Here is a 23,443-nt window from a genome sequence, read left to right on the forward strand (position 1 = left end):
AGTGGAAACAGTGGCTGACTATTTTTTTGGGCTCCAAAATCACTGCAGATGGTGACTGCAGCCATGAAATTAAAAGATGCTTACTCCTTGGAAGAAAAGTTATGACCAACCTAGACACCATATTAAAAAGCAGAGACATTACTTTACCAACAAAGGTCTGTTTAGTCAAAACTATGGTTTTTCCAGTAGTCATGTATGGATGTGAGAGTTGGACTATAAAGAAAGCTGAGCGCAGAAGAACTGATGGTTTTGAACTGTGGTGTTGGAGAAGACTCTTGAGAGTCCCTTGGACTGCAAGGAGATCCAACCAGTCCATCCTAAAGGAAATCAGTCCTGAATATTCATTGGAAGGACTGATGCTGAAGCTGAAATTCCAATATTTTGGCCACCTGATGCGAAGAACTGACTCATTTGAAAAGACTCTGATGCTGGGAAAGATTGAAGGCAGGAGGAGAAGGGGATGACAGAGGATGAGATGGTTGGATGGCATCACCGACTCAATGGGCATGAATTTGGGTAAACTCCGGGATTTGGTGATGGACAGGGAGGCCTGGCGTGCTGCAGTCCATGGGGTCACAAAGAGTTGGACATGACTGAGAGACTGAACTAAGTGATGTGTTCTTTGGAAAAATGTCTGTTTATGTCTTCTGCCCATTTTTTGATTGGGTTATTTGTTTTTCTGATATTGAGCTATATGAACTGCTAATAGATTTGGGAGATTAACCCTTTGTCAGTTGCTTCATTTGCTGCCAGGACATGAAAACAACCTAGATGTCTATCTCCATATGAATGGATAAAGAAGCTGTGGTATATTTATACAATGGAATATTACTCAGTCATAAAAAGGAACATATTTGAGTCAATTGTATTGAGGTAGATAACCCTAGAGCCTCTTATACAGAGTGAATTAAGTCAGAAAGAGAAAAACAAGTATATTAATGCACAGATATATGGAACCTATAAAAATAGTACTGATGAACCTAGTATAGAATAGACTTTTGGACACAGTGGGAAAAAGTAAAGGCAGGATGAATTGAGAAAGTAGCACTAACATATATACACTACCATGTATAAAACAGATAGATAATGGGAAGCTGCTAAATAACACAGGAAGCCCAGCCTGGCACTCTGTGATGACCTAGAGGGGTGGGATATGGGAAGGGGATGATCAGGAGGGAAGGAACACACACACACACACACATGATTCATTTGTGTTGTATGGCAGAAACAACACAAAACTGTAAAGCAATTGTCCAACAATGAAAAAATAAGTAAAATTTTTAAAAAATGAGGTAATGGTGAATAGGAGAGGGGTCAGGACATATCCCTTCCTCATGATTAACAAGCTAACTTAAAGCATTCAGATTGATTGATGGGATCTCAGAGTCACTAAAGAACAGAACCCAAGGCTACAAAGACATCTGCTATCTCTAAATTTTAATTTAACTGGCACACTGAGTCCCTTGGCTTACCTTGCTAAAGGGCGTCTGGCTCTATTAACAGCTTCAAGATCAGCATAGCGGAGATCTAGCTGGCAGCCAACTAGAACAACAGGTGTGCGAGGGCAAAAGTGCTTGATTTCTTGATACCACATGGTTTTCACATGATTTAGGGAATTGGGATTAGCGATCGAAAAACAGAGGACCACAACATCGGACCTACAAGGAAATCACAAAAGAAGCTGTATTGCTTTTTCACTTTTCTCTTTTATCATTAGGATTCCTCCCCTTCCCCATCCATCAAATGCCATATTACTTCACAATGAAAAAAAAAAGACCAGATATTAAAATACATCTTGGAGTCATGCAAACAGCCCATTAAGCTCCCACATTCCAGCACCCACACAGCCTGAGTTCATGTCCATGTTGCACTGCAGGAGGCCTAGGCATTGAAAAGTTCTGGATGAAGTTATTTCACAAGATAGATGGTTACCCAAACTGGACTCAGTCCTGGAACCACCACATGCTGAACTATTTCTGTTCATCACAAGAAATAGTTTCAAGATAAAAGAAAATAATAAAAACTACCATTTACCAGTGTAAACAGAAAGGTGATGGTGACTCAATGAGAGAAAGCCAACAGTTTAAACATTACAGAAAATGTAACAGGTATTTGCTGTACAGGGTCGGCAAATACACAGAAGGATTTGTGCCCTTCTTCACCCTTAAGCACAAATGTAGACAGCACAACCACTTAATCTGTTTCTGAAAAGGAAAAGTCCTGAACGTGCAGGAATTTCTACTTTTTGCTAGGTATAAGGTAAGAAGGTGGTATTTAACGAAAAACTAGCCAGAATTGGATGGATGGCTAATAAGATGAGAAGATGTTGGAAGCAGATTTATCAAATGTTATATATGACACATAGCAGGTATATGGAAAAAGGAAAATTGTTTTGTAGTCAGTTGCGACATAAGAATCTTCCATGTTTTATATAATAACTTACCATTCTAGAAGCCAAAGCACTGTTTTACAAAACAGTTGTTCAATTATGGTGTTTGATAGATAACTGCTAGAAGGGATCTTTAATAAGAATTATAAGCCATCTTTCTAGGTTAAAATATGCAGAATGATGACATTGAAAACATGGAGGCAGAAAAATATAAAGAATAGAAAAAGTTATACCCAAGGATTCAACACTGTTTTGCAGTTATATTCAGAAATAAACTTACAACTTTATTACATGTTAATTTATTGCCTTTATTGTTTATGTAATGAGAAGAATGAAGTTGATGAATCAAAACACCTTCTTTTTAAATCATTAATGAGGTTTTCTCCCTACATATTAATGACGACAAACAAATATATCCAGGCAACCATAAAATTTCTAAAAATAATCATTTGCAATGCAGCAAACTGCAGGGTGCTTACATTAAATGTAATTCACAAGTTGAGTCTTTAAATTTATATCCAAGAAAAGCTGTACCAGACCACAGCAAATAGAAAAATCCTGACATTAAAATATTTACAAATTATAAAGGAGGACCTAGGAATCAAAGCAGATGAAGTGTATTAATCTGCATGTTTAAAATGTCTTTGAAATAAAGATCTTATCAAAGATTCCTGGGCACTGGAAAATATAATGTGTGTAAAAATATTCATAACTATATAAATGAAAGGGAAGCATGTCTTGTCTTTGGGATTCTGATTTAGTTAGTAGAATATTCTGCGCACAGTCTTACTTCTAATCAGCATAAATAACGGTATCCAGTAAAGTCAAGAACACTTTGAATTTTACATTTTTTTAGGAGCAGAGTCTTCTATTATTCATAATACTATTTCTATAGGCTATCTGATACAGCTCTGCTATAAGCTTCATCCCAATCGTAAAATGAAGCCGCCAAGAATTCCAGCTCAGTGAGAGTAATATGGCAATATCTGAGGTTCAAAATCATAGAGAAAGAATTGAAGAACTATATCCAGCACGTAAATGTGGAATAGTATATATATATATGTAATAAAATTGTTCTAATTTGTACCTTCTATTTCCATATTAAGGCACACTGCTATAAAGGAAATCATTCTCAGAGCTTGATTTATATGACAGACATGTAGCAAATGTCAATTCTGTTATCTAATTTTATGATACAGCATGTGAGGTTTTGAAATCAGAGCTAGCTCGGTTGCCTAGGTTACCGTGCTAACACTCGTGCCATTGAACATATACTAGTTGCTATCCAGATGACCTGTAAACAAGTACAGACAGGACCCTGGGGGTTGGAAAAAATGGAGTTTCCCGATGATAACAGCACAATGCCATTGCACAATACAGGTCCGGAGGGCCCAATTTCTAACTATGTCACATCAATATCTCAGTGCATGAAATGCTGTTGGAAAGCTGGAAAAATAATTCAATGCTCTGTAAATATTTTGCTTCAAAAGGATGATGGTTAAAGAGAAGAGGTTGTACTGAGAGCAACACTACCTCTAAAGTGAAAATAACTTATTGAGTCAAAATTCTATTTGTATCCTTGAAATGAAGTTGTCCTTTTTATAAAAAAAATTTTTTTAATGAACATTTAGATGCTATGAGAATCTGTCCCCATGATTTTACACTGGAAGCAGATAAAAAATTAAATCATATTTGATCTACCCACCTGCTTAAACGTCTTTAACCCTTCTTGATTTAAATACCAATTCAAGTTAAGAAACATGACATACAGATTATACAGAATCTTAGTGTTGAGTCCCGCTGTATAAATGCAGTGTCCTAAAACTGATTTTAAGCAAAAGCCTGAGGATCAATGGATGCGGGGACAGGGCTGTAGAAAGATGCGGCACTGACACATTCCTCCTCCCCCAGCATTCTTTTCTAATTTCTAAATTTCAACACATCAGTATCCTCTATGATATAAACACCTATACAACCAAGTAACTATTTTGAGAATGCCATTTATTCCCTCTAGATTTTGAGCCACTTTTCTACCTAGTTGAAGAACGCACAAAAACTGAAGCTAAGAATATCTCCAACTATAGGCAGAATTCCAAGGAGCTAGAGATATTAAATAACTTTTAATCAAAACATTCATTCCTGGGTAAAGACTATGCAATGTCTAACATGAGTTTGTGTTTAAAAATGCCATTCCTGTGAGAGATAAAAAGAAAAAGGCAAGTTCTAGCATTTCTGCTTCCATGGCTCTGTTACATTTTTTTAACTTTGAAGAGCTGTGTTTAAAATAATTGAGTTGAATTTAAAAAAAATAATTGGGAGGGGTAGGTGTGATGAGGACATTCATACATATTAGGCAGCACAGTTGGCCTAGAAATGACCTCAGGGTTCCTATTTCAGCTGTAAAAAGAATCAGATAGGATTTAAATGGAGTCTCACAGCTATTTGGAGGAGAAAGAATAAGAATTCGAGAATGCTGAGGCAAAAAGAACATAGGAGACAAAACTCAAGCTCCAGAACTTGAATACTGAGAAGAGTAGGAAGAGGTTTGGATTTTTTTTTTTTTGACTGAGATAAGTGGTCTTATTCTTTTCAAGAAAGTCAAGATTACAAAGGATCTAAGTGTATGGTCTTGGTTGCTTGCCTATGAATTTTTTTTTTTTTGAGAAAACTGTGATTTATTGTTTCTAAGGGGACTATGTCGGTATAAAAGTTTCTCTAGGGTACTGACACATCAAATAATGCCTGTGAAACAATCCGAAGTAAATTCATCAACATGTGTTGAAACAATTGCAGATCTCCAGTTTAATGGAGCTGTGGGAGGTAGGGAGGGGACCAGAGAGAGACCTAGTCATCCTCCAAATGCTTGAGCTGATAAAGCTGTCAATTGTAGCAGTTCTTCTTCTATAAGAATAAGTGATAATAAACAAAAATAAATAAATAAATAAAAAACCATTATTTTTTTGCTATCTTTCAAGGAGAACACTGGCCAAAGACAGCATGTGAAAGATTGGCAAAGATATTTGGATAACACAAGGAATGTATGCAAAGTTGGGGCCTATCTTTGTTGGAGGATTAAAGAAAAAAAAATCTGAAAAAATGCAACTTACCCACATATCTTGGCCCAAGACAGACTTTTAAAAAATGCCTATATCATTATATTCTTTATTATATATTGTTATGGGTACAGAGTGAAATTTTTTACATGAAGTCTTTAAAAAATCGATTGCTATTAAATATAAGATGGATTTTCCTTTTAGGGTAATAACCTGTGTGTGTGTGTGTGTATACATACTTTTTTCCCTTTCAAGCTGGACTTTAAACACTAAATGCCACCCATTCTCATGGCCAGTCTTTATCATCTAGATACATATATAGCAAACTTGGTGGGAAAAGATCAGGGAAGCAAACAGAAACGAAATTCATCCTTTGAAGAAGTGGTCAAAAAGGAGAGAGATAATAATATCAAATATTTTCTATTAGGAATGAATTGTCCATGTTCTCTACGATCACAAAAATACTTTTGTCTTCCCTGCTTTGCCACCACTGTCCAGCTAAAGAGCTGTGGGCCTTGGGTTTTCTTATCTGCTTAAGTGAAAAAAAATTGCTAAATTATCCAGGCCAGCATGGGCAATGTGAAGAACAGTAGAGTCCGTCCAGTCCTCCAGAGAGCTGTGAGCAGGACATCCACGGCTCCCATCCAACTGGCCTCTTCCCAGTGTGCCAATTCTGGTTGGGTCTCTTGCTAAGACCCTTACACTTGGTGACCAAGAATAAGCTAACAATTCTGTTTACCTGAATCTTCTTGGGAGTCTCTCCTTCTTAACATATACTTTTATACTTTCTCTATGGTAGGATTCCATACCTTTATGTCACTATTGCCTATTATTATTTATTTTTTAAGTAGAGACTCCCATGTCCTTTATTGGTAGAGATCATGATCACATTTCAATGGGTTTGTTTGTGAACATAAACAAGTCTTCTGGCAAAGACTTAAGTAGATGTCCCTGACCTCCTTCTCCCTCCCCAATGACTGAGGTAGGCTCTTTACAGAAACGTGTTCAAAACCATTCATGTCAACAATACACCTTTCATGCATATAGTCTGACAGCGCTGTGCAAACAGACAGATCAAAACATCACAAAACAGCTGGGAGCATGGCAGAAAAAAGGAATGTGTAACACGTGGCTTTGGAAAGTTTTAGTAGGGGAGCAGCCCGGTGTGTATGAGATGTGGAGGGAGTTGTCAGTGATGGTGAACATAACCACCTGGAGATGAATGGCTGTGTAAACTCATACTCATGGAAAATGGAGAGGCCTGTAGTGGAGCGCCTGGCAGGGGGTCTGGGGAGAGGAGGGCAGTAACATGCAGCGCCCTGGATGTGAGCAGAGACATCAAGTCAATACTTTACCAATAGCAGTGAGGCTTCTTAAGTACAGATGTTATGTGGGAAAAACTGAAAACACCCTGAAATATATTCAGATTTGGGAGTGATTAGCATGCGCAACTATTTCTCCCAAGCCCGTATGTTTAATAGGAAGCAATATTTTAAATCAGTCTTCCCCCCACCCTCCAAAAATGGGACTAAAGCGATGTACCCTCTTAAGTGCAGGAAAGCCATACCAACATCCCACCAAGGCCACCAAATCCTAAGATAGATAATACCCAATCTTAAAAATGGTTGGTTCTGCCATCATAGTGCAAAAATTACAGAAGCCAATGACCTGATCATATAAAAGCCTGTGTTATCATTCAATGTAAACAACTATTTTTTTAAACTTGATATCCCATTTTTCAATCTATGTTTCCTTTAGTGTACAAATCTTCTATGACTTATGATGGGGTGATATCCTGATAAATCCATAATAAATTGAAAATATAATAAATCAAAAATGTATTTAATATACCTAACCTACCAAACATCATAGCTTAGTTGAGCCTACCCTAAATATGCTCAGAACACTTACATTAGCATACAGTTGGGCAACATCAATGAACAAAAAGGCCGAATACTGTATACTGAATACTGTGCTGAAGGTGAAGAATGCTTGTCTGGGTACAGAATGGTTGTAAATGGATCAATTGTTTACCCTGTTGACTGTGTGGCTGACTGGGAGCAGGGCTAGTACTTGAATATAGCCAACCTGGGGAAAAGATCAGAATTCAAAGTATGTTTTCTACTGAATGTGTATTACTTTTGCACCATCATAAAACAGAAAAATGGTAAGTTAGACCATTGTAAGTTAGAGACCGTCTGCATTCTTACACCTCACACAATGATCAGAAAAAGCTGAATGCATAAGAAACAGTGTGGAGCACAAGTAAGTGATTCAAAGAAACAGCGTAAGCAAGCTCATTTACCTCCTGGTCAGTGAAAGCAGGAAACACTGATACAGAAAAGGCTTCCTTAAAGGAGAAGGTGCAATTGTAGGAATAAATTCCCTGCCTACTTCTCCTCATTCTCATTTCTCTCTGGCTTGCTCTGAAGCTGCATGACTGAGGAGCTGCCTTCCTTCACGAAGGTGGACGTTTTCTCCTAAGAGCAAGGCTAGCTGCACACACAACAGTGCCGACATGTCTGCCAGACTGCCAGATGGGAGGGCTCTGGGATTGAACTCCTTGACTCTTCTGGAACCAAACTGTAAACTAGCAAGCTCATCCCACAACTTTTACCCAGGCCTCGCCCCAGGCCTCTGTAAAACGATAAGGGTACAGGACCTGCCAAGTCACTTGTCCAGTATCAATGAGCAATCATTCAATCGTTTCTCCCAGAGAAATGGGAGCAGTACAGGTGGTAAGAGGTGGCTGTGTTCGTTAAAGGTGTGGAAGGTAGAGTCACTGGGGTCTGCTGATGGTGCAGGTATGGGACATGAGCAAAAGGAGTTGAGAATGATGCTGGAATTTTTGCTCTGAGCAATTCTTTCTTCCCTGTTCCTGGTACTGCCATCTTTAGTTCAGCATTTTAACCCTTATTGTAACTCTTTAAGCTGCTGGCTTTCCCCACTGCTCTTAGCTTCATCTTTAGGGATTCTGTTTTGTCTCTTTCATGGTACACAACACAGTGTTTGTAACAAAAGAGGCCCTCAGTGACTGCTTATAAAGTAAAAAAGCCTTGTAGATTCTGAAGGATGTGGATGCAAGTATGTCTGCAGACTCAAAATCTAAAAGAAATTTTAGGCCTAAGATAAGTCAGTTAGGGGGTATGTTTAACTTTTAATAAAAAAATGATATGTGAGCTATTATATTTATTTAGATAATTATTACTGAAAGATAACTGTATAATCTGGAGGAGGAAATGGCATCCCACTCCAGTATTCTTGCCAGGAAAATCCCACAGACAGAGGAGTCTAGTGGGCTACAGTCCGTAGGGTCGCAAAGAGTCAAACAGGATTGAGCATGCATGCAGCTGTATATCATCTCTGGTCTACAGCAGAGCTTATCAACTAAATATATCTTTTTAAATTATTTGAATTTATCTTAAAAATCTATTTGTCCCACTTAATTGGATACTTTCATAATTCCAGAATAAAAATGGATTAACAATCTCTTCTAGGAATTAAGATTATATCCAGAAGCAAAAAGGAAATATAAAGAAATGGGCAGGTTATTTTCAGGATTAATTCTGGGTTAGTTTCACAGAATTAAGGGTTAAGATAACATCCTCCATTTCACAGGCCATCTTGTTTTTTAAAAAACACACCAACTCCCCCAATCTCCAAAAGCACTGAAATAAAAAGATAACCAAGGCGATGAATTTAAAAGAGATTTTTGCTAATTTGTTTTATTTTTTGGTAAGTCAGTACTTTATCCTTATAACTGTATTTTCTAGACTGGGAGTAACTGTTTTGGGGAAAGATCAAAGTAGTGGAATGATTTTAGAAATCTGATAAATGGTCAATATTAAAAGTTGCTGATAATGATTGCTGTTAAGATTCACCAAGAAAAATATCTGTGAAAGTGGTTTGTAAACCATAAGGTACCAATTATTATCAGAAAAATATGGTTTATGGTTTCAAAAGTCACCAAATATATTTCTTGTATATTGCGGTTGATAAGAATGGCAGGACATTCTCAACAAGAGATCTTTCCCTTTGGCTTACCAGCTCATTGATATGGAATTGCTGAAAGATGGTAATAGAATTATCCTCTGAAGATACTGCACAATTACTCAGCAGTCTCTTTCTTCTTACCACCTATTTTAAGTGGGAAAACTGTGCAGGCTGAAATACATTTTTTTCATCGGAAGATTCCGGTATAGCAACACCGCAAACTGTTGTTTTCTCTTTGTCCATGATGAGCAGGCAACACACTTAGCTGTATTTGACCCAACACGTCAAGCTTGCAGTCATTAAGCAGTAACAGAAAAAAGGTAAAAAGAAGGCAGAACACAGGACGTTAATGTATTGAACAGCGCATGTGTTCCTCATCTTTTTACCCATCTCAGCGGCCTCATTATTCATAAGTCTGTGGGATCTTTTGGGTCCACAAATGTTTTCCTGGGCTCAACCACAAAGGACCATTTTTCCCAGCCATGTGACCAGTGTTTGGGCAGCAGCCAGCATCCTTCCAGGTCCTGGAACACAAGTGACCCCAGTCATCAGTCAAGCCCTGTTCCTATCTCATCTGGCACTGCTGTTTCCCAAGGACATTTTCATCCTGGGGACAGTACTGGGTTGGGCACAGGAATCCCAGCTCTTCTGATATTTTGTCTTCTGGTTACAATACAAGATGTATCAGCTCAGAGCAGGAAGGACAGTGGGGGACAGAAGGTTGGGAGTGATACAGACATTTTCTGTGTGCCAGGTGATTTGGCATCACTGCAATCCTGTGCTTGAGTGCTTCAGTACAGAATCCATAAATTTCTACTACATTAAAAATTTTTAATTACTTGTATACATTTAGTCTAACATATTTTTCTGTTTTGGATTAGCACAAAGCAGTAATAATCCACCTTCAATTGTTTTACTTAATGCCTTCCTCTATGGGTAAATGGATTAAAAAAAAGTATATAATTATTTTTTAAAATAATTCTTATAAAGAGCTTGGAAATGATACCCAGAGGAGAAACAAACTATAGTTGGAAAAACATTAGTGTTAATACATGCAATCCTCTGTTTAAGAATACTCATTCAGAAAAGGCATTCCCGTCCCCCGCCCCACAGCCCAATTTACAAATTCACAGATCTGGCAGAAAGGGGGAGTTCTGAGGATGTAGCGGACTATATCCCTTCCTTTTTCTCTTGGCCTCACACCATTCTCTGGCTCCAGAAAGAACTGACCATGAAAGACAAAATTGTTACTATCTGATGGAGAAATGGAAAACTTTCAGGGAACGTGGTATACTTTATTCGGTTATTACAGGGTACCTGGACAAATGTACCTTCTCAGAAAAAAGCTACAGAATCAAAGTCAAAGACACAGGCCTCTTAGTTGGATTATGATCCACACAGCTGACAGTTCTATCTCTGGGAAAAGGGGTCCAGCCTGGTTTGGGGACAACATTAGCTTGGAGATGCCAGAACTATCCCATTTCCTATATTCAGCTATTAAGGATCTGGTCTTATATTTTTCCCCGCTAAAGTTCACACAAATAATTTATATTTTCAGTGGGAACTATGTTTAAGTTCTATAAATAATCAAAACATATATTTTGCCATGAAAATTTCCTCATATACCATAGACTACTTCGATTGCCCATAAAAATATTTTATCTAAAAAAAATTATTGAGCTACAATTGAAATACACTAAACACTGGATGGGGCTTCCCAGGTGGTGCTCACGGTAAATAATCCGCCTGCCAGTGCAGGAGTCATAAGAGATGTGAGTTTGATCCCTGGGTCAGGAAGATCTCCTGAAGGAGGAAATGGCAACCAACTCCAGGATTCCTGCTTGGAGAATCCCATGGACAGAGGAGCCTGGTGGGCTATAGTCCACAGGGTCATAAACAGTCGGACACAAATGAAGTGACTTAGCACACACAAGCTTTGTATACTTAAAATGCTCAGTGTGATTAGTTTTGATATAGGTATACACTCCTGATTCTGTCATCTCAATCAAGAAAATAAACATTTCTGTCACCCTCAAAGTGTCCCTTGGTAATCCATTTTCCCCTCCACCCTCTTTCCCAGGCAACCAGTGATTGATTTTTTTGTCACTATCGATTACACTCCGTTTTCTAGAATTTTACAGCAATGGAATCACACACAACGTGTGCTCTCTTCCTCCTGGTTTCCTTCACTCAAAATCTCTCTCTCTAATCTTCACAAGATCCTTCCCATTTGGCTGTGGTAAAGAGCTTATGATATTTCTGTGGCAGTGTTTACCAAAGCATAGCTTCCTTCTAATCATCCAGGTACTGGCTAAAGCCTGCTGACTCGCCTCTCCCCAGATCTCTGGCGTCAGATGGCCAGTAGCTTCGGCAACTCAAGCATGAGCCAGCTGTGCTCTGCGTGCTCAGTTGTTCATTCGTGCCCGATTTTCTGCGACCCCGTGGACTGGAGCCTGCCAGGATCCTCTGTCCAGGGAATTTTCCAGCAAGTATACTGGAGTGGGTAGCCATCTCCTAATCCAGGGGGTCTTCCCAACCCCGGAACAGAACCAGCTTCACCTGTGTCTCCTGTACTGGCAGGTGGATTCTTTACTACTGCGCCACCTGGGAAGCCTACAGGAACGAGCAGTTTTAGTCTAACCTCTTCCATTCCATTCCATTCCGTCGCTCAGTCGTGTCCGACTCTTTGCGACCCCGTGGACTGTAGCCTACCAGGCTTCTCCGTCCATGGGATTCTCCAGGCAAGAATACTGGAGTGGGTTACCGTTTCCTTCTCCAGGGGATCTTCCCGACCCAGGGATCGAACCCGGGTCTCCCGCATTGGAGGCAGACGCTTTAACCTCTGAGCCACCCTAACCTCTTAGGGAATAACTATTCCCCTCCCTTGGTCCAACTAGCTGCTCTTCTAATGCCTTTCTACCATTTTCTATAACCCAGGCAAATCTTAGTCTAGTCCTTTATTTCACAGCAGGACTAAATATCTTTAGGAAACAAGCTGCAGTAATTTTCCTAGATCTCTCGAGACCACACATTTAGAAGTGTGGTTTGGATGACTTTTCTATGAAGTATACACACCGGTAACTTTCCTCCCTTTGCTGCTTTGTTATCCATTTATAAAGTCCATCTTCAGGGCCAGGACTTGGGTAAAGAGTTAAGCACTAGCCTCAGGTGAAAAATTTGAAGAGATGCCCCAAACCTCAGTAATCCAGATGACCCATATTCTTCCAAAAATCAAAATTAAGGCTAAAAAAAATCCATGATGAACAAAATACAAAAATTTTAAATAAAGTCAGGACCAGTAACACTTGCCATGCTGAGCCTGAGACAGAAAGAGAAGACCAGTTAACAGTGATCTGACCTTTATCATTGCTGACGTTTTACACCCAAGGTGAGCGCCTTACAAGCCTCACCCTTGCCCTGGCCCTGGCCCGCCTCCACTGGATATGTTTCTCTGTCCAGCAGGCTGTTTGCCATACTGAAACCATCATTAGAATGTTAGTTCTGGCCCGGCAATTAGTACATGCCACGGACAATGAGAGCTACTTCAGAAATACTTTATTGAGGCACATGAGTTGTTTCTTACTTTTCCCCTTGCCTTTAACCACAAGTACAGACAATCCCAGACAAAGACGTAAACACTGGTCACCCACAGTCCTGAATTTTTTAAAGGGCCTCAACCAAGCATTCAAGATGGGATGCATTAATGCTGTATCTGATTACCTGGCCTTCAGTGTGAAACTAGAGCCATCTTATCTCAACAGACACACAGAAACCACTGCTCTGATTGATGTTATCATTTAAAACATGTACTGTGCTTCTCACTGGGCCTAAAAAACACTTGAGAAAAATCAGTGTGTAAGAATAATCTGTATAATAAATGAATTCCAAATGAACTGAAAATATTCCTGGAAACTCTTCGGTGTAAGGGCAAATACAATGATTCTGCATGCTTGTGTTCAGCTGTGGGGAGAAAGCATGCCACACAAAGTACTCAAGGGTCCCACTCACTCTCGGAGAGTGTGCTTGGACGTAGCCCTTTTCCTGGAAATGAAAGGACTCCTGTTTAGCCACTCATAGATGTAATAGAGTTAAGTTATTAGTTACATATTAAAGAACTTAAGAGGAACAATAGAATATTAGTTACAGCTAGTGAGAGACGGTGAACACTGGTCTTCCATGTCCACGTGGAATCATGCAATAATTAGACTGGATTGAGAATAGATGTAAAGCTGGTCATCAGTCATCAGCAGCAGCCACTACAGCCTGGGCGAAAGGGAGGAAACAGGCTTTGGAGCCAGATAGAACTACAAGAAAAAGTTCAGTACCACTCTTTCCTACCCATCTGACCTTGGCCCCTTTCTGAGCATTCTAGCTCAGCTGTGAAATGAGCCTACCTTACAGGGTCATCGCAAGAATGACATGGCAACAAGATACGCAGAGCACAGACCTGGCTGGTGGGGAGCTCTGATTAAATTGTAGCTGCTGTTATCACCACCTCCAGCCCCGTAAGCTTTGTGTGTTTAAAGGTTATCTGACCCCAAGACAGAGCAATGGTGAAGGTTTTCAAGGAAAGAGAACAATAATATTGGTAATTATTTATCTGTGTGTGACTATAGAGGGGGCCTAGGCACCCTGTTGAAGGCAGAGCCCACCCTACTTGTTTACATTTCAGTGCCAGGCACCTAAGTATGAGTACTTCCTTCTTAGAGAAAACTCTTGAGTGATATCCCTTTAAAAAGAGCCTCCTTTTTTTTCTTGCCAAAAAAGAGCAGCTGATTACAGTCATCGTTATGATGTACAGTTTTGTTCTTGACATTTTAAAAGATCCAGGAAAGAGCTTCCAAAGTTCATCCAAAAGTGGGTAGAAAGTAGGCAGTAGGAAGAAGAAAGGCTACTAGAGAGTTGGAGTCATTCACTCCAGACAAAGAGGGTTTGAAAGATTTCAAATATGTTAGGTAAGGGTCAGGATATTGATGCTACTCTGTTGCCTTTCATGTCTGTCGAATAGAAGGACTCCTGTCACTACCTTTTTCTTGGATGGATGATCTCCCTTCCTGGAGGAAAGGGATCGGCCAGACGACTTTTTGAGATCTCTTCTCATTCTAGCCATTGTACCAATATTAAGAGCAAAAGAATACCCAGTCCATCAGCGTGTGTGTGTGTGTGTGTGTGTGTGTGTGTGTGTGTGTGTGTGTGTGTGTGTGTGTGTATAGGGGGGTGATTTCAGTTTCATTCTGTTTAAAATGAGGTCGATGTAGCTTTTCACAATGGAAAGAGTGGGAGTCAGGACTCAGGCAGAGCTGAATTTGAATCTGGTTTTGAAACTCACAATTGGGCAGGTTATGAGAAAAGAATTCAACTCCCTACTCAACTGTGACCTGGAGATAATCTCTGCCTCCCAGAGTTCCTGGAAGGATTAACTAAACTAGTGCTGGCAAAACACCTAATATTTTGACTGACACATTGTAGGGCTTTGATGAATTAGAACTATTAATGTAATTGGCTAAAAAAATTAGCTGACTAGTTACCTTTAAGTCATAATAAGAGCTATGACATTCTGGTTGTAGTTATACCACACTAGGAAAATTGCAAATTCAAGTCAACAGACTGACACCACCCTGGCCCACTCTGCAAACTAGAACTTGTTTAGGCCAAAGAAGGCTTGAAGTGGTAACTCGTTGACCAGCTTGGTGCTAAGAAGTAGAGGAAACTAAAGGCGAGGTCTAAGGCATCTTGGTGAATCTGCTTTCTCTCACTGTCACCCTAAGAATCAAATGAGTTATTTTTAAAAGATTCCAAATACATTTCCAAGTCTAAGGAATATATCACATCCCACCGACTTGTAATTCACACTAAGTATAGTAAAAACACCAGTCAAAAACAGGTCTGCAAACCAAACGGAATGTCAGAAACTGTAATTATGATTTTTCTTCTGCACAAATGATAGGGAACTAAAAATGGAAGTTACACAGAAATTAAAACAGCTCTTGCACAGCAATGAAATACAGTGGTCAGAGCCCTGTACTGAGTAAAAGAAGCTTCCACTATCAGACTTGGCCATAAGATGTAATTTTTCGGTGCTATATCAACGTGGTATGACATATTTAGTGTTTACACAGAGATTCTGTAATCCAGGACAGCACAGCTCTGGTTTCTGTTCTTGATCAGTGGCAGGGTCTGTGGCAGGAAGCCTAGAGGCTGTGGAGAACAGGAAAAGAGAGAGGAGATACAAGGCACAAACACGCGCATGAAGTGAGGCCCATGAAGAGCTTAGGCAGAAACACGGGAGGGTTTCCTGAGTCCCTCTGTGTTGCTCAAAGAATCAGACTTGGCTTGGAAAGCACGTCCTGTTTCCAGCAAAGGGGGCAGTGGATGGGTTACAGTTGGTGGAACTAAACATTACAGATAAAGGAGCAGAACAATGCACTGTGTACTGACAGAGTCACATGAGAGACCAGCTTATTTGTGCTGGGAGTGACCAAGCACGGGCATGACATGTAAAGTGACCCCAGATATGTCAGGAAGCTGGACGAGGCCCAGCATAGATGCTGGTCGATATCAGATCTATGAAGGTCACTGTGCCATTAAGTCAACCCTAAGCAGGAACCTCACATGGTAATGAAGTAGCCCTTATATAACCAAAAGACCACTTTTACATGGTGGAGTGAAGTTAAAATTCATCACCCCAAATACATAAATTTCAAGTGGCAATAAGCCACTGAGCTGTCGAGATTGCCTACAGAAGCTAAACCCAGTGTGTCAGTAAGTTCATTTTTATTCACCATACCTTTTTAGAAGCTAGGGTACAAACAGTCCTTTGAAATCTATGTATTTATTCTTACTTTGCTTCCAGTCATCATTTAATTATGCTTCCTTAAAATCGCATACAAAATCTGACAGCAGAGTACTTATAAGCAGGTTCATTGACTATTATTTTGTGTGTGTATAATAATGAGATAACAGAAAAAAACCCAAATGGCAACTAAGATAAGAATTAAGAACATCACATAAAGCAAAGAAAAAACAAACTAAACTAGGAAACTCAAGAAGAAATGTATTATCTATGCTGGATATTAAGTTCAAAAGTTCCTGTTCAGGGGGACATTAAAATCAAAGTTTTACTTCTATATACCTCTTTCCCCCCTTGAATAAGCTGGCCTAAACTGCAGATTATTTCAGTGTATGAATGACTGAAAGGAGTAGGACAAACAGTTTATTCAGTATTCCAGACCACTTGGGTAAGTGCCAGTGTGAGTTCAGAGACTTATGAAAGCTACAGGCTTGAAGAAAGAGAGGTCCTCTCAGAAATGCTTATCTCAATACCAAGGAGTAAACTCAGTGCTTGGGGGTGTCTAACTAATGCAATCCTGTGAGGCAGCATGAAGTTTTATGTTAAAAAAGATCTAAATTCTAAACTTAAAAAGACATGCCTTTACCCATGATTAAGGGGTAAGGCAATCTCTTCCTCATCTGGATCTTGACAGTTACAACGGATGCACTGAGAGGGACCGTAAGACAGCTGGAGTCCTGGAGATGCCAGTGGAGTTGTGGTGACAAGGAGAAGTGGCTAAATATTTCACGGTTCTTTGACCTTGTTCCTTCTCGTATCACTGTCCTTCTAGATCTATCTTTCCTTTAGTGGATCTTTTCCTCCTTATTTTTTTTTTAAATGAAAAATAGACATTAATGCTTCAGTTCATTTTGGAAATGTACCTTTGTGAATGATTTCAGAGATATTTTTGTTTCTTTTTAAAAATGACCTTCAAATAAAGATAACAAGACTTTTCAGACAGCAAAGCCCAAAGCAAGTAACATCAGACTCTGTAGAACGGTCATCAAAAGACCAAAGAGACCTTCTGAAGAGGGGTGGCCAACTGCTAAATAAACTTAAAACATTTTAGGAGTAGGCAAATAAAGTATTACTCAGGGAAACAATAATCAAAGCAGCCCAAGGTTGGCACATACAACAGAATCCTCATCCAGCAGACATTCAATTTAACTAGCACTGGTTGTTTTAAATAAAGTATTTCCTGGGAGGAACCAAGTGGCCATGATGACTGCTTTTCTTGACATCAGGAAACAATGTCTTTTTTTTTTTTCTTTTTTAAGACACAGTGCAGAAACCAACACATTTCAAGGCCACATGATGTGGTTTTTGTTGACTCATGAAACAGAGATGGGTTTGGGAGAGGAAACTGTATTCCAGTTGAACTGAACTGCACTAATCTTGGTTTACCTGCCATATGCAAAACGCCTGTCTTTGTGATGATCTCCAAAAGTGTCCCAAAGCCTGAGAGAAACGCTCACTTCATCAACAACATCCCGGGAACGTTCCAAGACCTGCAGGAGAGAGAGGGCACCAATTCGCTGTCAATCAGAAGTTCCCCAGGGGAAGAATGCCTAGGTCATTAGCCCTCAAAGCCCCGAGATTCACTTGCATTTAGTTTTCTCCTTCCATCTAACAGGACTTAGCCAAGTCCTACTTCTCTTCCTGGAACCATGTGCCCTAAAAACCCTCATTCAGGATACTAGAGCCATCCACCAAATCAGCTTTCTCCTTTTGTTTTCTCTTGCTGCATGAAAAAGGGGAGTTCTGTCTTGAAACTACAAGTTAAGTTCTTCCTCTGCTTTTTAAGATCTAGGTATATTCTATAGCCTACAATAAGCCATAATGGAAAAGAATATAAAAAATGTCAACATATATATATATAACTGAATCTCTTTGCTCTATAGCAGGAAGTAACTCAACACTGTAAATCAACTAGACTTCAATTTTAAAAAATCAAATAAACAAACAAATCTCCCAAATAAATCAAAACTAGACTGGTGACAACAATGATGTGTCCTCAGGATTCTAAAGAAACCCCGTCTATCTCACCTCCTGGCAGACTCGGTACTGGTCAATGGCCCACACGGTGGGGACGTGGGTAGCCAGCAGCTGGTACTGTGTCAGCGTTGTATTACATGCTCGGGCGCAGATCAAGCGTGTCTTCCCCACGGCATTGTCTCCCACAACCACGCACTTGATGGTTTCCACGTTGGGTCTTTCGTAGTCCATGTCAGCGTCCATTTATAAAACTCTGGAAGAAGAGAGTGGATACCACATTCGAGACATCAGGACTCTCCAGAGCAATCCAAGATGGTAGGGGGTCAGGCGGTTTTTCCTTGGCCCAGGCACTCCTATGGAGGTGCCCAAGCCTAAGCCAGAAGTTTGGAAGTTCCTAGGAAGCCGAACTGAAACTCCTTTTATTTTTATATCTTACACAAGTACAAAAACACCAGATTGTTATTTTGACCCCAAACGGTTTATCCCGGTTAACGTGTTATTTTCTCCTTGGTTTTCTCTAAACACAATCTGACTACTGGAGCTCCATCCCAGCGAGTCAGGGCTGCTGGCACATATTCGAAGTTCACTAGCTACTCATGTTGACCCCCTAAAGAACTGGGCACCTGTAGATTTAATCTTACACATTCGGGCATAACCAGCCTTTGCAATAAAGTCCATTACAACCTTCCAAAGACCCAAGATCTCTTTTTGACAGAAAATAGCAAAATTCTATAAAGCAATTATCCTTCAATAAAAAATAAATTAATTAAAAAAAAATCCTATAGGTTCTAAAATATCCTGGTGACTCAGAGGAGGATCCAAAGTGCAAGCAGAAAGGACTATCTGACTTTAAAGAAGAGTAAACTGTGTGAGAGTGAACGTCGACATTCTAGGAATCAGTGAACTAAAATGGACTGGAATGGGTGAATTTAACTCAGATGACCATTATATCTACTACTGTGGGCAGGAATGCCTTAGAAGAAATGGAGTAGCCATCATGGTCAACAAAAGAGTCCGAAATGCAGTACTTGGATGCAGTCTTAAAAATGACAGAATGATTTCTGTTCGTTTCCAAGGCGAACCATTCAATATTACAGTAATCCAGGCCTATACCCCAACCAGTAATGCTGAAGAAGCCGAAGTTGAACGGTTCTATGAAGACCTACAAGACCTTTTAGAACTAACACCCAAAAAAGATGTCCTTTTCATTATAGGGGACTGGAATGCAAAAGTAGGAAGTCAAGAAACACCTGGAGTAACAGGCAAATTTGGCCTTGGAGCACAGAATGAAGCAGGGCAAAGGCTAACAGAGTTTTGTCAAGAGAACGCACTGGTCATAGCAAACACCCTCTTCCAACAACACAAGAGAAGACTCTACACATGGACATCACCAGATGGTCAACACCGAAAACAGATTGATTATATTCGTTGCAGCCAAAGATGGAGAAGCTGTATACAGTTAGCAAAAATAAGACCAGGAGCTGACTGTGGCTCAGATCATGAACTTCTTATTGCCAAATTCAGACTAAAATTGAAGAAAGTAGGGAAAACCACTAGACCATTCAGATACGACCTAAATCAAATCCCTTATGATTATACAGTGGAAGTGAGAAAGATTTAAAGGACTAGATCAGATAGATAGAATGCCTGATGAACTCTGGACGGAGGTTCGTGACATTGTACAGGAGACAGGGACCAAGACCATCCCCATGGAAAAGAAATGCAAAAAAGCAAAATGGCTGTCTGAGGAGGCCTTACAAATAGCTGTGAAAAGAAGAGAAGCAAAAGCAAAGTAGAAAAGGAAAGATATAAGCATCTGAATGCAGAGTTCCAGAGAATAGCAAGGAGAGATAAGAAAGCCTTCCTCAGTGATCAGTGCAAAGAAATAGAGGAAAACAACAGAATAGGAAAGACAAGAGATCTCTTCAAGAAAATTAGAGATTCCAAGGGAACATTTCATGCAAAGATGGGCTCGATAAAGGACAGAAATGGTATGGACCTAACAGAAGCAGAAGATATTAAGAAGAGGTGGCAAGAATACACAGAAGAACTGTACAAAAAAGATCTTCACGACCAAGATAGTCACGATAATGTGATCACTGACCTAGAGCCAGACATCTTGGAATGTGAAGTCAAGTGGGCCTTAGAAAGCATCACTACGAACAAAGCTAGTGGAGGTGATGGAATTCCAGTTGAGCTATTTCAAATCTTGAAAGATGATGCTGTGAAAGTGCTGCACTCTGTATGCCAGCAAATTTGGAAAACTCAGCAGTGGCCACAGGACTGGAAAAGGTCAGTCTTCATTCCAATCCCAAAGAAAGGCAATGCCAAAGAATGCTCAAACTACCGCACAATTGCACTCATCTCACACGCTAGTAAAATCATGCTCAAAATTCTCCAAGCCAGGCTTCAGCAATATGTGAACCATGAACTCCCAGATGTTCAAGCAGGTTTTAGAAATGGCAGAGGCACCAGAGATCAAATAGCCAACATCCGCTGGATCATGGAGAAAGCAAGAGAGTTCCAGAAAAACATCTATTTCTGCTTCATTGACCATGCCAAAGCCTTTGACTGTGTGGATCACAATAAACTGTGGAACATTCTGAAAGAGATGGGAATCCCAGACCACCTGACCTGCCTCTTGAGAAACCTGTATGCAGGTCAGGAAGCAACGGTCAGAACTGGTCATGGAACAACAGACTGGTTCCAAATAGGAAAAGGAGTCCGTCAAGGCTGTATGTGGTCACCCTGCTTATTTAATGTATATGCAGAGTACAACATGAGGAACGCTGGGCTGGAAGAAGCACAAGCTAGAATTAAGATTGCCGGGAGAAATATCAATAATCTCAGACACTACCCTTATGGCAGAAAGTGAAGAGGAACTCAAAAGCCTCTTGACGAAAGTGAAAGAGGAGAGTGAAAAGGTTGGCTTGAAGCTCAACATTCAGAAAACAAAGATCATGGCATCTGGTCCCATCACTTCATGGGAAATAGATGGAAAAACAGTGGAAACAGTGTCAGACTTTATTTTTTTGGGCTCCAAAATCACTGCAGATGCTGATTGCAGGCAGGAAATTAAAAGACCCTTACTCCTTTGAAGGCAAGTTATAACCAACCTTGATAATATATTGAAAAGCAGAGACATTACTTTGCCAACAAAGGTCCGTCTAGTCAAGGCTATGGTTTTTCCAGTGGTAATGTATGAATGTGAGAGTTGGACTGTGAAGAAAGCTGATCCCCGAAGAATTGATGCTTTTGAACTGTGGTGTTGGAGAAGACTCTTGAGAGTCCCTTGTACTGCAAGGAGATCCAACCAGTCCATTCTGAAGGAGATCAATCCTGGGTGTTCATTGGAAGGACTGATGCTAATGCTGAAGCTGCAATACTTTGGCCACCTCATGCGGCGAGTTGACTCACTGGAAAAGACTCTGATGCTGGGAAAGGTTGGGGGCGGGAGGAGAAGGGGACGACCGAGAATGAGATGGCTGGATGGCATCAGCGACTCTGTGGACATGAGTTTGAGTGAACTCCAGGAGTTGGTGATGGACAGGGAGGCCTGGCGTGCGGTGATTCATGGGGTCGCAGAGAGTCGGACACGACTGAGCGACTGAACTGACTGACTGACTGAAACTGTGTGAATTTTGATATCTTGCTGAAATTGTATTTATATTCATTCATGAATTTTTATTAATCAAATTCATTAAAATATATCTTCTTAAGAGAAGCACTATAAAGCAGAATTTTAAAAAAATTGTTTCTTCCTGAGAAGAATCTGGAGCATATGGTAGAGAATGATTTTATTAAGATGAGGAGCTACCTTGGAGATGGCTTCTCAGGTGGTGCTAGTGGTAAAGAACGCTCCTGCCCAATGCAGGAGAGGCAAGAGATGCAGATCCGATCCTTGGGACAGGAGGAGGGTGTGGCAACCTGCTCCAGTATTCTTGCCTGGAGATTCCCATGTACAGAGGAGTCTGGTGGGCTACAGTTCATATGGTCGCAAAGAGTTGGACACAAATGAAGTGATTTAGCATGCACACTATTTTGGAATATTTCTGAAACCATCAAAAAAGGTTTAAAGAGGGTTGCTGGGTGAGGGGTGAAGAGGCTGAGGGAAAGCTGCTGGCAGCCCCACTTCCCCCAAACAGGAGCCCCCACAAACTGCAGTGTGGACTGCTTCCCTGTATCAGCTGGATGGGTGGCCAACCACGCAAGATTTTAATGTACTGTGATTGCTCTTTTGAGTAAGTCTGTTGTTAAACTAAGATAACTAGTTAGATGGTAATTTTGAAAAATGAGTTCATAATAGTCTTAACAGTCATGGTTAAAAAAATGCTCAGTCAAAGCTAGATCCTCTATGACCCACCTCCCAGAGTAACGGAAATAAAAACAAAAGTAAACAAGTGGACCCGATTACATGTAAAAGCTTTTGCACAGCAAAGGAAACTATAAGCAAGGTGAAAAGACAACCCTCAGGATGGGAGAAAATAATAGCAAATGAAACAACTGACAAAGGATTAATTTCCAAAATATACAAGCAGCTCATACCAGACTGCCAGAAGAACAAACAACCCAGTCAAAAAGTGGGAAAAAGACCTAACCAGACATTTCTACAAAGAACACATACAGATAGCTAACAAACACATGAAAAGATGCTCAACATCACTCATTATTAGAGAAATGCAAATCAAAATTACAACGACATATCACCTCACACCGGACAGAATGGCCATCATCAAAAAGTCTACAAACAATAAGTGCTGGAGAGGGTGTGGAGAAAAGGGAACACTCTTGCACTGCTGATGGGAATGTAAGTTGATATAGGCACTAAGGAAGACGGATGGAGATTCCTTAAAAAACTAGGAATAAAATCACCATCAGTTCAGTTCAGTCGCTCAGTCGTGTCCGACTCTTTGTGACCCCATGAATCACAGCATGCCAGGCCTCCCTGTCCATCACCAACTCCCGGAGTTCACTCAAACTCATGTCCATCGAGGCGGTGATGCCATCCAGCCATCTCATTCTCTGTTGTCCCCTTCTCCTCCTGCCCCCAATCTTTCCAAGCATCAGAGTCTTTTCCAGTGAGTCAACTCATCGCACGAGGTGGCCAAAGTACTGGAGTTTCAGCTTTAGCATCAGTCCTTCCAATGAACACCCAGGACTGATATGATCCAGCAATCCCAC

General features: G+C 40.3%; 1 protein-coding gene across 7 annotated transcripts in view; it reads right to left on the reverse strand.

Annotated features, from left to right (window-relative positions):
* Window positions 1-23,443, reverse strand: part of RHOBTB1 (Rho related BTB domain containing 1) — an 81,830-nt gene that overhangs the window by 22,160 nt on the left and 36,227 nt on the right. For 5 of the 7 annotated variants that reach the window (XM_055425661.2, XM_055425658.2, XM_055425657.2 and 2 more), the window contains 3 exons: window positions 18,314-18,515; window positions 17,672-17,775; window positions 1,473-1,658 (listed from right to left, as the gene is read on the reverse strand). In XM_055425661.2, coding sequence (XP_055281636.1) covers window positions 1,473-1,658; window positions 17,672-17,775; window positions 18,314-18,505 — 482 coding nt within the window. In that variant the 5' untranslated portion in view covers window positions 18,506-18,515. Of the gene's footprint in view, window positions 1-1,472; window positions 1,659-9,486; window positions 14,608-17,671; window positions 17,776-18,313; window positions 18,516-23,443 lie in introns of those variants that run through there. The other 2 variants (XM_055425660.2, XM_055425662.2) reach the window with 2 other exon arrangements.

This window comes from Moschus berezovskii, chromosome 12, assembly GCF_049115385.1.
Source record: "Moschus berezovskii isolate FMDL1 chromosome 12, NW_MosBer_1.0, whole genome shotgun sequence".
Lineage (NCBI taxonomy): Eukaryota > Metazoa > Chordata > Mammalia > Artiodactyla > Moschidae > Moschus > Moschus berezovskii.